The sequence below is a fragment of the Corvus moneduloides genome, chromosome 5 (assembly GCF_009650955.1).
Source record: "Corvus moneduloides isolate bCorMon1 chromosome 5, bCorMon1.pri, whole genome shotgun sequence".
Taxonomy (NCBI): Eukaryota; Metazoa; Chordata; class Aves; order Passeriformes; family Corvidae; genus Corvus; species Corvus moneduloides.
In genome coordinates, this window is record NC_045480.1 from 1753895 (window position 1) to 1767480 (window position 13586).

A 13586-nucleotide genomic window follows, 5' to 3' on the forward strand; every position below is an offset into this window, starting at 1 on the left:
CCCAGGAACAAACGAGGAAGAACCGCTAAAAACCGAAGGGAAAAAACCCCCCAAAAAAAAAAAAAAAATCGGGAAAAGCAAATTCCTTGGAGCCGATCCCGGCCCTCGGAGCCGCTCCAGGCCGGCCCCTCTCCCCTCCCCCCCTAGTGTGTCCCAAATTTTTCCTGGAGCAGGGATTCAGTCTCTGGGAGCCGAGGGTCAGTACTTCACTCCGGGTACAAATTCCTTGGCGTCCGGGTTCAAGGTGCTTTTGCTCTGGAAAAGAAGCGGGAATGGCTCAAGTCAGGGTTGGGAATTTTTGGGATTTCCCTCATCCCAAAAAGAGGAGGGGGAGGGGGGAATTCGCTCCGAGGGTTCTGGTGGTTTCCGTGGAATGTGGGGGGGGGGGGGGGGGGGGGAGGAAATTCATGGAATTGTGGGAGGGGTTGGGTGAGGAGGGAGCTTGGAGCGCAGGCAGCGGGTGCTGCCGCTGGATCCGAATCCAGCCGGGATCCAGGGATGGCGCCAGGGGTGGGAGAATTCCAGGGATTCAGGGAGAATTCCAGGAATGGGCCAATTGCAAGGGTGGGAGAATTCCAGGAGTCCAGGGAGACTCCCAGGGATGGGAGAATTCCAGGGATGGGAGAATTCCAGAGATCCAAGAATAGTCCCAGGGATGGGAGAATTCCAGGGATGGGCCAATTCCACGGATCCAGGGATAAACCCAGGGATGGGAGAATTCCAGGGGTCCAGGGAGACTCCCAGGGATGGGACAATTGCAGGGATGAGAGAATTCTGGGAATGGGCCAGTTCTGGGAATGGGCCAATGCCAGGGATCCAGGGACATTCCCAGGGATGGGAGAATTCCAGGAATGGGAGAATTCCAGGGGTGGGAGAATTCCGGGAATGGGAGAATTCCAGGGGTCCAGGGATAGTCCCAGGAATGGGAGAATTCCAGGGATGGGCCAATTCCAGGAATCCAGGGACATTCCCAGGGATGGGAAAACTCCAGGAATGGGCCAATTGCAGGGGTGGGAGAATTCCGGGAATGGGAGAATTGCAGGGGTGGGAGAATTCCGGGAATGGGACACTCCCAGGGGTGGGAAAATTCCAGGAATGGGAAAATTCCGGGAATGGGAGAATTGCAGGGGTCCAGGGATACTCCCAGGGATGGGAAAACTCCAGGAATGGGCCAATTCCAAGGGTGGGCCAATTCCAAGGGTGGGAGAATTCCAGGAATCCAGGGACAGTCCCAGGGATGGGGAAATTGCAGGAATGGGCCAATTCCAAGGAAGGGACACTCCCAGGGATCCGGGACCAATTGCAGGGATGGGAGAATTCCAGGGATTCAGGGACATTCCCAGGGATGGGAGAATTCCAGGAATCCAGGGACATTCCCAGGGATGGGAGAATTCCAGGGATGGGCCAATTCCAAGGGTGGGACAATTCCAGGGATGGGAGAATTCCAGGAATCCAGGGAGACTCCCAGGGATGGGACAATTGCAGGGATGGGAGAATTCTGGAAATGGGAGAATTGCAGGGGTCCAGGGACAGTCCCAGGGATGGGAAAACTCCAGGGATGGGCCAATTCCAAGGAAGGGACACTCCCAGGGATCCGGGACCAATTGCAGGGATGGGAGAATTCCAGGGATTCAGGGACATTCCCAGGGATGGGAGAATTCCAGGAATCCAGGGAGACTCCCAGGGATGGGACAATTGCAGGGATGAGAGAATTCCAGGAATGGGCCAGTTCTGGGAATGGGCCAATTCCAGGAATCCATGGACATCCCCAAGGATGGCAAAACTCCAGGAACGGGACCCTCCCAAGCATCCAGGGCCCAATCCCAAAGCTCCAGAGCAGCCCGGAACGCCGAGCAGGAGGCGTTTCCCGGGAATGCTGACCAGGATATCCTGGGATGCGCGTGCGTCGGCCGCGGGCAGCCCGTGGAGCTGCTGCTGGAGCTGCGCCATTCCCTGGGGCAGATCCCGCGCCGGGATGAACCAATCGCGCTCCTCCTCCTCCTCCAGCATCTCCTGGAAGCAGCGATCCAGGAATTCCTGCTCCTGCAGCTCCTCCTCCACCTGCCCGGAGAGATCCCGCCCACGGTTTTTTGGTTTTTTTTTTTTTCCACGCGGCACCAGGAATTCATGGAATGGCCGAGCTTGGAAAATTCGCCTTCCCCACGTGCTCGATCCCGCCGGGAAGGGGGAATCCAGGATTTTTGGGTTTTTTTCCACGCAGGAATGTTGTCGATATCCCAACCCAGCTGTTGCTGCTGATGCCATTCCCGGATTTCTCTGCAGGGAACCACGAGGTTCCTCCGGAGGCTGCTTTTTCCCAGGAATTCCTGGGATGGGATGGCAGAGTTTTCCCAGCCTGGCATTCCTGCGGTTGCTCCGGCAGGGATGTGGGAGCAGAGGAAAGCTGGGAATTGCCCTGAGGGGCCGATCCCATTTTCCCGGTTTTCCATGGATTCCAGAGATTCCACGAGGAGCGAAGCCAGGATGCACAAAGGCTGAGTTTTTCCATGGGATGGAGCACCGGGAAAAGCGGGAATTCTGTGCCTGGGGTGGGGCAGAAAGGTGGGAATTCTGTGCCTGGGGAGGGCAGAAAGGTGGGAATTCTGTACCTGGGGAGGGGCAGAAAAGCGGGAATTCTGTGCCTCGGGAAAGGCAGAAAGGTGGGAATTCTGTGCCTGGGGAAGGGCAGAAAAGCGGGAATTCTGTGCCTGGGGAGGGGCAGAAAAGCGGGAATTCTGTGCCTGGGGAGGGCAGAAAAGCGGGAATTCTGTGCCTCGGGAAAGGCAGAAAGGTGGGAATTCTGTGCCTGGGGAGGGGCAGAAAAGCGGGAATTCTGTGCCTGGGGAGGGCAGAAAGGTGGGAATTCTGTGCCTGGGGAAAGGCAGAAAGGTGGGAATTCTGTGCCTGGGGAGGGCAGAAAGGTGGGAATTCTGTGCCTGGGGAGGGGCAGAAAAGCGGGAATTCTGTGCCTCGGGAAAGGCAGAAAAGCGGGAATTCTGTGCCTGGGGAAAGGCAGAAAGGTGGGAATTTTGTGCCTGGGGAGGGCAGAAAAGCGGGAATTCTGTGCCTGGGGAGGGGCAGAAAAGCGGGAATTCTGTGCCTGGGGAGGGCAGAAAGGTGGGAATTCTGTGCCTGGGGAGGGGCAGAAAAGCGGGAATTCTGTGCCTGGGGAGGGCAGAAAAGCGGGAATTCTGTGCCTGGGGAGGGCAGAAAGGTGGGAATTCTGTGCCTGGGGAGGGGCAGAAAAGCGGGAATTCTGTGCCTGGGGAGGGCAGAAAAGCGGGAATTCTGTGCCTGGGGTGGGGCAGAAAAGCGGGAATTCTGTGCCTGGGGAGGGGCAGAAAGGTGGGAATTCTGCCTCCAGCTCCCAAATACCAACAACATTCCAAAGGAGCAATTCCAGAGGAAACCATGGAGCTGCTGGAGCCCCTCTGGATCAGGCTGGGAGAGCTGGGAATGCTCCCTTGGAGAAGGAATTCCAGGGATTTCTTGGAGTCCATTCCAGAGCCTAAAGGGGCTCCAGGAGAGCCGCAGAGGGATTTGGGATCAGGGATTTGGGATCAGGGATTTGGGATCAGGAGCCAGGGAATGGCTTCCCAGTGGGAAACTGGAATCCAGCGGGGCTTTTGGGAAGGAATTCCTGCCTGGAAATCGGGATATGGAAGCCGAGCTGCCCAGGAAGGTCGGCTCATCCCAGCAGGAGATTATCCCGGGATTCTGCTCTGCCAGGGACATCCAGCTGAATATTCCCGGTTTTCCAGCCTCTCCTAGGCCCGGGATGTTTGCCTGAGTTCCGTTCTTATTCCTGGGATTTGCCGGATCCATGGGAATCTCCACGGGCTGGGAAAAAGCACCTGGAGCGCTCCCGCTGCCATTCCAGCTCCCAAACGGCAGCTGGAAAAACCAGGGAAGCTCCGCGGCTCTGGAAAACTCAAGGAAAAGAGGGGAAAAAAATCGGCAAGAAACTCCAAGCCCTAAAATCAGGGCATGGGAATTCCGAGGAAAAGCGGGAATTCCCGGAAATCCAGGATTCCACCCCAAAGTGGGATAACCCCAATCGCAGGATCGGGATGCTGAGAACGGGCAAAGGATTCCCAAAAACTCAGCGGGAGGGAGCGATGACGTCACTGCCCCGCGGGGAGGATCAAAGGCGGCCCGAGGGAATTTTTTCCAGCTTTTTTGGGGTTTTTAAAAGCTTTTTTCCAGCTTTTTCCCGGCTTTTTTCTGGCTTTTTCTGGGCTTTTTGGGGGCTTTTTTCCAGCTTTTTCCAGCATTTTTTGGCTTTTTTTAAGCTTTTTTCCAGCTTTTTCCAGCTTTTTTCTGGCTTTTTTGGGTTTTTTTTCCCCAGCTTTTTTGGGGCTTTTTTCCAGCTTTTTCTGGACTTTTTTGGGGCTTTTTTCCAGCTTGTTCCAGCTTTTTTCCGGCTTTTTTGGGGCTTTTTTAAAAGCTTTTTCCTGGCTTTTTCTGGCTTTTTTGGGGGCTTTTTTCCAGCTTTTCCCAGCTTTTTTCAGCTTTTTTCAGGCTTTTTTTTGGCTTTTTAAAAGCTTTTTTCCGGCTTTTTTGGGGCTTTTTTTTAAGCTTTTTCCAGTTTTTTCCCGGCTTTTTCCCGGCTTTTTTTGGGCTTTTTTTCCAGCTTTTTCCCAGTTTTTTTCTGGCTTTTTTTAAGCTTTTCCCCAGCTTCTTTCAAGCTTTTTTCCAGGCTTTTTCGGGCTTTTTGTACCTTTTCCCAGCTTTTCTCCAGCATTTTTTGGGGACTTTTTTAAAGCTTTTTTCCACTTTTTTTAAGCTCTTTTCCGGTTTTTTTTCCAGCTTTTTTGGGCTTTTTTCCAGCTTTTCTCCAGCTTTTTCTGGGCTTTTTTGGGGTTTTTTTGGGCTTTTTTTGGGGGGCTTTTCTCCAGCTTTTTTTAAAGCTTTTTTCCCAGCTTTTCCTCAGCGTTTTTTTAGCTTTTTTCCAGCTTTTTTTTTTTAGCTTTTCTGGCTTTTGGGGTGGGGGGCTTTTGTTGGCTTTTTTCCAGCTTTTCCCCGGCTTTTTCCCAGCTTTTTTTTACCTTTTCCCCAGCTTTTCCCCAGCTTTTTTCTGGGGTTTTTTAGCTTTTTTTTGAACTTTTTTCCAGCTTTTCCCTAGCTTTTTTCTGGGTTTTTTTTAGCTTTTTTTAAACTTTTTTCCAGCTTTTTTCCAGCTTTTCCCTGGCTTTTTCCCAGCTTTTTATTTTAGCTTTTTTTTTAGCTTATTTCCAGCTTTTCCCCAGCTTTTTTCTGGGTTTTTTTTAGCTTTTATTTAACCTTTTTTCCAGCTTTTTTTTAACCTTTTTTTTTTACCTTTTTTCCAGCTTTTCCCTAGCTTTTTTCTGGGGGGTTTTTAGCTTTTTTTTTTAAACTTTTTTCCAGCTTTTCCCTGGCTTTTTCCCAGCTTTTTATTTTAGCTTTTTTTTTAGCTTTTATTTCCAGCTTTTCCCCAGCTTTCTTCCCAGCTTTCTTTTTACCTTTCCCAAGCTTTTTTTTACCTTTTTTTTACCTTTTTTTACCTTTTTTTACCTTTTTTTTACCTTTTTTTCCCCCCTTTTCCCCAGCTTTTTCCCCAGCTTTCTTTTTACCTTTTCCCAGCTTTTTTTTACCTTTTTTCTTACCTTTTTTTACCTTTTTTTTACCTTTTTTCCCCCCTTTTCCCCAGCTTTTTCCCCAGCTTTCTTTTTACCTTTCCCCAGCTTTTTTTTACCTTTTTTTTACCTTTTTTTACCTTTTTTTTACCTTTTTTCCCCCTTTTCCCCAGCTTTTTCCCCAGCTTTCTTTTTACCTTTTCCCAGCTTTTTTTTACCTTTTTTTTACCTTTTTTTACCTTTTTTTTACCTTTTTTTCCCCCCTTTTCCCCAGCTTTTTCCCCAGCTTTCTTTTTACCTTTCCCCAGCTTTTTTTTACCTTTTTTTTACCTTTTTTTACCTTTTTTTTACCTTTTTTTCCCCTTTTTTTTACCTTTTTTCCCCCTTTCCCCAGCCCTATCCAGGCACAGCCACCACCTCTGAGGGATGTCTCCGCCCGCAGCCTCCCTCTCCCACCCCAGCACAACATTCCCGGATTCTTTTCCCTCGGGATACACCCGCAGCCAGGAACCATCCCCAAAGCTGGAATGGGATCCGTTCCCATCGCGAGGATCCCGAGGATCCCGAGGATCCCGAGGATCCCCAGGGAATCTCACCTGCCGGTTGAAGTCCTCCTCGTTCTCCATCCACATGTACTCGGCAAAGGGGTTCTTCTCCTTCTCCTCGCGCCCGTTCCCCGCGGGATCCTCCTTGGATTTGGGGTTGGACGCGCTCGTGCCGGCGAGCTCGGAGCCATTCATCCTTAGGGACGCTGGGATTTGGGAAAGGGGGAGCAGGGAGCTGCTGGAGCGGGGCTGGATCCCGCCAGGAGGCTCGGGGTGCCGGAGTGGGGAGGGGGGATGGGATCCTGCAGGGGGTTTGGGGCTTTCGGGATTGTGGAAGGTATCGGGAAGGGTTCCGTGGATTCATGGATGCATCCCCCATCCATCCCTCCATGGATCCATCCATCCATCCATCCATCCATCCATCCCTCCCTCCATCCCTCCATCCATCCATCCCTCCATCCATCCATCCATCCATCCATCCCTCCCTCCATCCCTCCCTCCCTCCATCCATCCCTCCATCCCTCCATCCCTCCCTCCATCCATCCATCCATCCCTCCATCCATCCATGCATCCATCCATCCATCCATCCCTCCATCCATCCCTCCATCCATCCATGGATCCATCCATCCCTCCATCCATCCATCCCTCCATCCATCCATCCCTCCATCCATCCATCCCTCCATCCATCCATCCATCCATCCATCCATCCATCCATCCATCCCTCCCTCCATCCATCCCTCCATCCATCCATCCATCCCTCCATGGATCCATCCATCCATCCCTCCATCCATCCATCCCTCCATCCATCCATCCATCCCTCCCTCCATCCATCCATCCATCCATCCCTCCCTCCCTCCCTCCATGGATCCATCCCAGCGATTTCAACTCCACCCCAAATACATCCCAAAAATCCATCACCGCCTTATCCTAGAAAATAATTCTTCCCACTCCCAAAAACGCTGGAATTTGGGATGTTTGGGAAGTTTGAGGATTGGGGAATGAGGTCAGGCCTGATGGGAGAGCCGGGAATGTTGCCCTGGAGAAGGGAAAACTCCAGGGAATCCTCAGAGTCCCTAAAGGGGCTCCAGGAGAGCTGCAGAGGGATTTGGGAGAAGGGATTTGGGACAGGAGGCAGGGAATGGCTTCCCAGTGGGAAAGGGGAGCTTGGGCTGGGATGTTGGGAAGGAATTGCTGGGAATGGAATTGCCAGAGCAGCTGGGGCTGCCCCTGGATCCCTGGGAATGTCCAAGGCCAGGTTGGGATGGACTCGGATCCACCTGGGCCAGTGGGAGGTGCCAGGGTTGGAATGGGATGGGATTTAAGCTCCCTTCCCACCGAAATTCCACGATTTTATGGAGGGCAGGAGAAGCCTGGACAATTCCCAGGCTCCCTCTGAGCAGGAATTCCAGGAAATCACCTGCCCTGGATCCATTCCCAAGGGATGGCTTCTCCCGTTCCCAGCCCCACAGCTCCAGCCGCCTTCCCAATTTCCCAGCTGCTTCCAGCAGCTCCTCGTGCCTCCCACTCCAGGAATTCCCGATTCCCTGCACTCCCATCCCCTTTCCCAGATAAAACCCCTGCATCCAGAATCCCAAATCCCACTCCTTATCCCGTTTTTTTTCTCCCAGCCCTGTGGATTTTTCTCATTCCCTGCTCCCAGCCCGGCCAGGCCTGGATTTTCCCACCACTTTTCCAAGATCTTTTCCCCCCCTCCCCCCACTCCAGGCTTCCCCTTCCCATTTTTCCCATGCTTCAGGTTTCTCCCTGAGGTTTTTATTCCCTGCTCTGGAGTCGCTCCCTGTTTTCTCCAGCTTTGAACCTGAGGGATATGAGATTCCCAGGACGCTCCTGGTGTTCACTCCTGGGATTTCCATTCCCAGCTCTCCCAGTTGCCGAGGAACCGCGGCCTAATTCCAGCCCGGATCCGGGGATAATCTCATCCCGCACTATTTTAATCCAGAGCTCCACCAGATCCTCCCGGAAAAAAAAAACCAAAACCCTCCAGCTCCTGAGCCCAATCCAAGGAATGCTCAGGAACCTCATCCCAAATTCCTCCTGGAGCTGCTTCCGGCTCCTCTCCAGGAAATCTGGGCCTCGCCACCCTCCCAGCCAGCAATTCCTTCCCAACATCCCAGCCCAAGCTCCCCTTTCCCACTGGGAAGCCATTCCCTGCCTCCTGGCCCTCCAGGCCTTGGCCCCAGTCCCTCTGCAGCTCTCCTGGAGCCCCTTTAGGCCCTGCAAGGGGCTCGCAGCTCTCCCTGGCTCCTTCCCTTCTCCAGGGCAACATTCCCAGCTCTCCCAGCCTGATCCAGAGCAGAGGGGCTCCAGAATGCTGGAATGCTTTGGGTGGGAAAGGACCTGGAATCCCATCCCACTCCATCCATGGGCAGGAACACCTCCCACCATCCCAGGTGGATCCAAGCCCCAGTGTCCAGCCTGGCCTTGGACACTTCCCAGGGATCCAGGGGCAGCCCCAGCTGCTCTGGCAATTCCATTCCCAGCAATTCCTTCCCAACATCCCAGCCCAAGCTCCCCTTTCCCACTGGGAAGCCATTCCCTGCCTCCTGTCCCAAATCCCTTCTCCCAAATCCCTCTGCAGCTCTCCTGGAGCCCCTTTAGGGACTCTGAGGATTCCCTGGAGTTTTCCCATCTCCAGGGGAACATTCCCAGCTGTCCCAGTTTGGCTGCAGCCCTTGGAGATCTCCACGGCCCAGGAAGGGTTAAACAGCCAGGAATGCCTTCCCAAGATCCCACTCCAATCCCCCCTATCCCAGCGGGAAGCCATTCCCTGCTCCTGCCCCTTGGAAAAGCCTCTTCCCACGGACACCCCCCCCGGGAGCAGGGACGCCATTCCCTGGCAGGAACAGCCAGCCGGGAATTCCCCAGGGATCCCATTCCAGCGCTCCCAGTTTCTCTCCCTCTGCCCATTCCCGGCCTTTCCACAGCCTGGCCACCCGCATTCCCTCGGAAAACGCCGGGAAGGGAACCACGGCTTGGATTCAGGGATCTCGGAGGGGTTGGGGTTTTTTTTCTCCCCCCACCTGAACGATGGAGAATTCCATGATTTGATCCATGCTTTTGGAGCCTGGCCGCTCCGGGGGTGTGTCCCTAATCCCAAATCCCACGGGATCAGGCCCTGTCACCTCGGGAAGGCAGCGGGATGGGGAAGGCAGCCGGCAGCTCCCGGGATTCCGGCCCGGCTGGAATTAGCGCGGGAGGAGGGAGCGATGGCAGCTCCGGGATTGTCGCATCCCGCCGGGAATGGGTGACCTCATCCCATGGCAAAGCCAATTTCCTGGGAAAGGACAATCCCGTTTCCCTGCCCGGCGGGTCCTTTCCCGATTGCCGGAGCCTGGAGAGACAGGATTGGGCTGGAGCCCTGGACTGGGTTGGATAGCAGGGAGAAATTCCCACATGGAATCTTCGCGGAGCTGCTGGAGGGAGTGCAGAGGAAGCCAGGAGGATTTGGAGCTCTCTGGAGGCAGGCTGGGAATGCTGGGAATGTTCCCCTGGAGATGGGAAAACTCCAGGGAATCCTCAGAGTCCCTAAAGGGGCTCCAGGAGAGCTGCAGAGGGATTTGGGAGAAGGGATTTGGGACAGGAGGCAGGGAATGGCTTCCCAGTGGGAAAGGGGAGCTTGGGCTGGGATGTTGGGAAGGAATTGCTGGGAATGGAATTGCCAGAGCAGCTGGGGCTGCCCTTGGATCCCTGGCAGTGCCCAAGGCCAGGCTGGATCCACCTGGGATAGTGGAAAATATCCCTGGATAGGCTTCAAGGTCCCTTCCCGCCGAAATTCCACGAAAACCCCGAATTCTCGGCACAGAAGCCAAACCTGGATGTTTCCAGGACCTAAATCCACCTTTTCATGGAGAGCTGGGGAAGCCCCGAACACACCAGGGAGCGTGGGAAAGCCTTTCCTGCATCCCGGGATCCCGCAGGAATCCCGAGCTCCCTGAACTCCCAGCCAGGTGTCCCCACCTGGCCCTGCAGGAAGAGCCCGCATGGAGAAAAAATATCCCAAATATATCCCAGATACCTCCCAAACCTATCCCGAACCTATCCCGAACATGTCCCGAACCTATCCCGAACCTATCCCGAACATGTCCCGAACCTATCCCGAACCTATCCCGAACATGTCCCGAACCTATCCCGAACCTATCCCGAACATGTCCCGAACCTATCCCGAACCTATCCCGAACATATCCCGAACATGTCCCGAACCTATCCCGAACATATCCCGAACATGTCCCGAACCTATCCCGAACCTATCCCGAACATGTCCCGAACCTATCCCGAACCTATCCCGAACCTATCCCGAACATATCCCGAACCTATCCCGAACCTATCCCGAACCTATCCCGAACCTGTCCCGAACATGTCCCGAACATGTCCCGAACATATCCCGAACCTATCCCGAACATGTCCCGAACCTATCCCGAACCTATCCCGAACCTATCCCGAACCTATCCCGAACATGTCCCGAACCTATCCCGAACATGTCCCGAACCTATCCCGAACCTATCCCGAACCTATCCCGAACCTATCCCGAACCTATCCCGAACATGTCCCGAACCTATCCCGAACATGTCCCAAACATATCCCGAACCTATCCCGAACATGTCCCGAACCTATCCCGAACCTATCCCGAACCTGTCCCGAACCTATCCCGAACCTATCCCGAACATGTCCCAAACCTATCCCGAACCTATCCCGAACCTATCCCGAACATGTCCCGAACATGTCCCGAACCTATCCCGAACCTATCCCGAACATGTCCCGAACATGTCCCGAACCTATCCCGAACATGTCCCAAACATATCCCGAACCTATCCCGAACATGTCCCGAACCTATCCCGAACCTATCCCGAACCTGTCCCGAACCTATCCCGAACCTATCCCGAACATGTCCCAAACCTATCCCGAACCTATCCCGAACCTATCCCGAACATGTCCCGAACATGTCCCGAACCTATCCCGAACCTATCCCGAACATGTCCCGAACCTATCCCGAACCTATCCCGAACCTATCCCGAACATGTCCCAAACATATCCCGAACCTATCCCGAACATGTCCCAAACCTATCCCGAACCTATCCCGAACCTATCCCGAACATGTCCCGAACATGTCCCGAACCTATCCCGAACCTATCCCGAACATGTCCCGAACATATCCCGAACCTGTCCCGAACCTGTCCCGAACATGTCCCGAACCTATCCCGAACCTATCCCGAACCTATCCCGAACATATCCCGAACCTATCCCGAACATGTCCCGAACATGTCCCGAACCTATCCCGAACCTATCCCGAACATGTCCCGAACATGTCCCGAACCTATCCCGAACCTATCCCGAACCTATCCCGAACCTATCCCGAACATATCCCGAACCTATCCCGAACATGTCCCGAACATGTCCCGAACCTATCCCGAACCTGTCCCGAACCTGTCCCGAACCTATCCCGAACCTATCCCGAACATATCCCGAACCTATCCCGAACCTATCCCGAACATATCCCGAACATGTCCCGAACATGTCCCGAACCTATCCCGAACCTATCCCGAACCTATCCCGAACATGTCCCGAACCTATCCCGAACCTATCCCGAACCTATCCCGAACATATCCCGAACCTATCCCGAACCTATCCCGAACCTATCCCGAACCTGTCCCGAACATGTCCCGAACATGTCCCGAACATATCCCGAACCTATCCCGAACATGTCCCGAACCTATCCCGAACCTATCCCGAACCTATCCCGAACCTATCCCGAACCTATCCCGAACATGTCCCGAACCTATCCCGAACATATCCCGAACATGTCCCGAACATGTCCCGAACCTATCCCGAACCTATCCCGAACCTATCCCGAACATGTCCCGAACCTATCCCGAACCTATCCCGAACCTATCCCGAACATATCCCGAACCTATCCCGAACCTATCCCGAACCTATCCCGAACCTGTCCCGAACATGTCCCGAACATGTCCCGAACATATCCCGAACCTATCCCGAACCTATCCCGAACCTATCCCGAACCTATCCCGAACCTATCCCGAACCTATCCCGAACCTATCCCGAACATGTCCCGAACCTATCCCGAACCTATCCCGAACCTATCCCGAACCTATCCCGAACATGTCCCGAACCTATCCCGAACATGTCCCAAACATATCCCGAACCTATCCCGAACATGTCCCGAACCTATCCCGAACCTATCCCGAACCTGTCCCGAACCTATCCCGAACCTATCCCGAACATGTCCCAAACCTATCCCGAACCTATCCCGAACCTATCCCGAACATGTCCCGAACATGTCCCGAACCTATCCCGAACCTGTCCCGAACATGTCCCGAACATGTCCCGAACCTATCCCGAACCTATCCCGAACATGTCCCGAACATGTCCCGAACCTATCCCGAACATATCCCGAACATGTCCCGAACCTATCCCGAACCTATCCCGAACCTATCCCGAACATGTCCCGAACATGTCCCGAACCTGTCCCGAACCTATCCCGAACCTATCCCGAACATATCCCGAACATATCCCGAACCTATCCCGAACCTATCCCGAACATGTCCCGAACATGTCCCGAACATATCCCGAACCTATCCCGAACCTATCCCGAACATATCCCGAACATATCCCGAACCTATCCCGAACCTATCCCGAACATGTCCCGAACATGTCCCGAACCTATCCCGAACCTATCCCGAACATATCCCGGCTCTGCCCATCCCAATCCCAGCTCCCAAATCCCGCCCGGATTTGGGGGCAGCGACCTCCTGCCCCCTCCCCCACCCCCCGCGCGTGCCCCAGCCCGGGGGGATCCCTCGGGAATCCGGGATGGGGCTGCGGGAGCAGCACACGGACTGGGAATGCCGGCAATGGGATGCAGAAGCCGCTGCCCCACACCGAGGGGACTTCGGGGACTCTTTTGCGCCGCAGCTCCCGGGGCCCCCGGGGGAGGCAGGGCCGAGGGCAGGGTGGGCACGGAGCCCGAACCCCCCGCACCCTCCCGGGCTCCAGCGCCTACCGGGCCGGGCCTGCGCGTCCCGGAGCACCCCACGGGACAGCCCCGTGTGTCCCCCCCCGCTCCGCCCCGCTGGTGGCCCCCGGGTGGCCGCCGGGTCCCCCCCGCCCCCGGTACCTCGGGCCGGGCCGGTGCCGCTCCGCGCCCTCCGCCACAGCCGCCGCCACGCCCCGCCCCTCCCGCCGCGGACACGCCCCCTCCTCCTATTGGTCAGCCGCGCCACGAGGCCACGCCCCTCCGCGCGCTGATTGGGCGGCGGGGAGAGACAGCGCGCTGCTATTGCACCGCTCAGCTGTCAATCGTGTGGGTAATCCCACCCAGCGAGCGGCGCTCCGGATTGGCTGGCCGCGGCCGCGCTGATTGGCTGAGAGCACGCGTCCCCCACGTGGGGCAGACGGGCAGCGCGTGGGG

General features: G+C 55.1%; 1 protein-coding gene across 1 annotated transcript; it reads right to left on the bottom strand.

Moving 5' to 3' along the window:
- Positions 1 to 68: 68 nt before the first annotated feature.
- PAIP2B (poly(A) binding protein interacting protein 2B) lies at positions 69 to 13345 on the bottom strand. Its single transcript, XM_032109524.1, has 4 exons — positions 13293 to 13345; positions 6194 to 6348; positions 1882 to 2061; positions 69 to 255 (listed from the first exon to the last, which is right to left on the bottom strand). The coding sequence occupies exons 2-4, from the start codon at positions 6335 to 6337 to the stop codon at positions 199 to 201; spliced, it is 381 nt and encodes a 126-aa protein (XP_031965415.1). The 5' UTR covers positions 6338 to 6348; positions 13293 to 13345; the 3' UTR covers positions 69 to 198.
- Between the last annotated feature and the right edge of the window lie 241 nt (positions 13346 to 13586).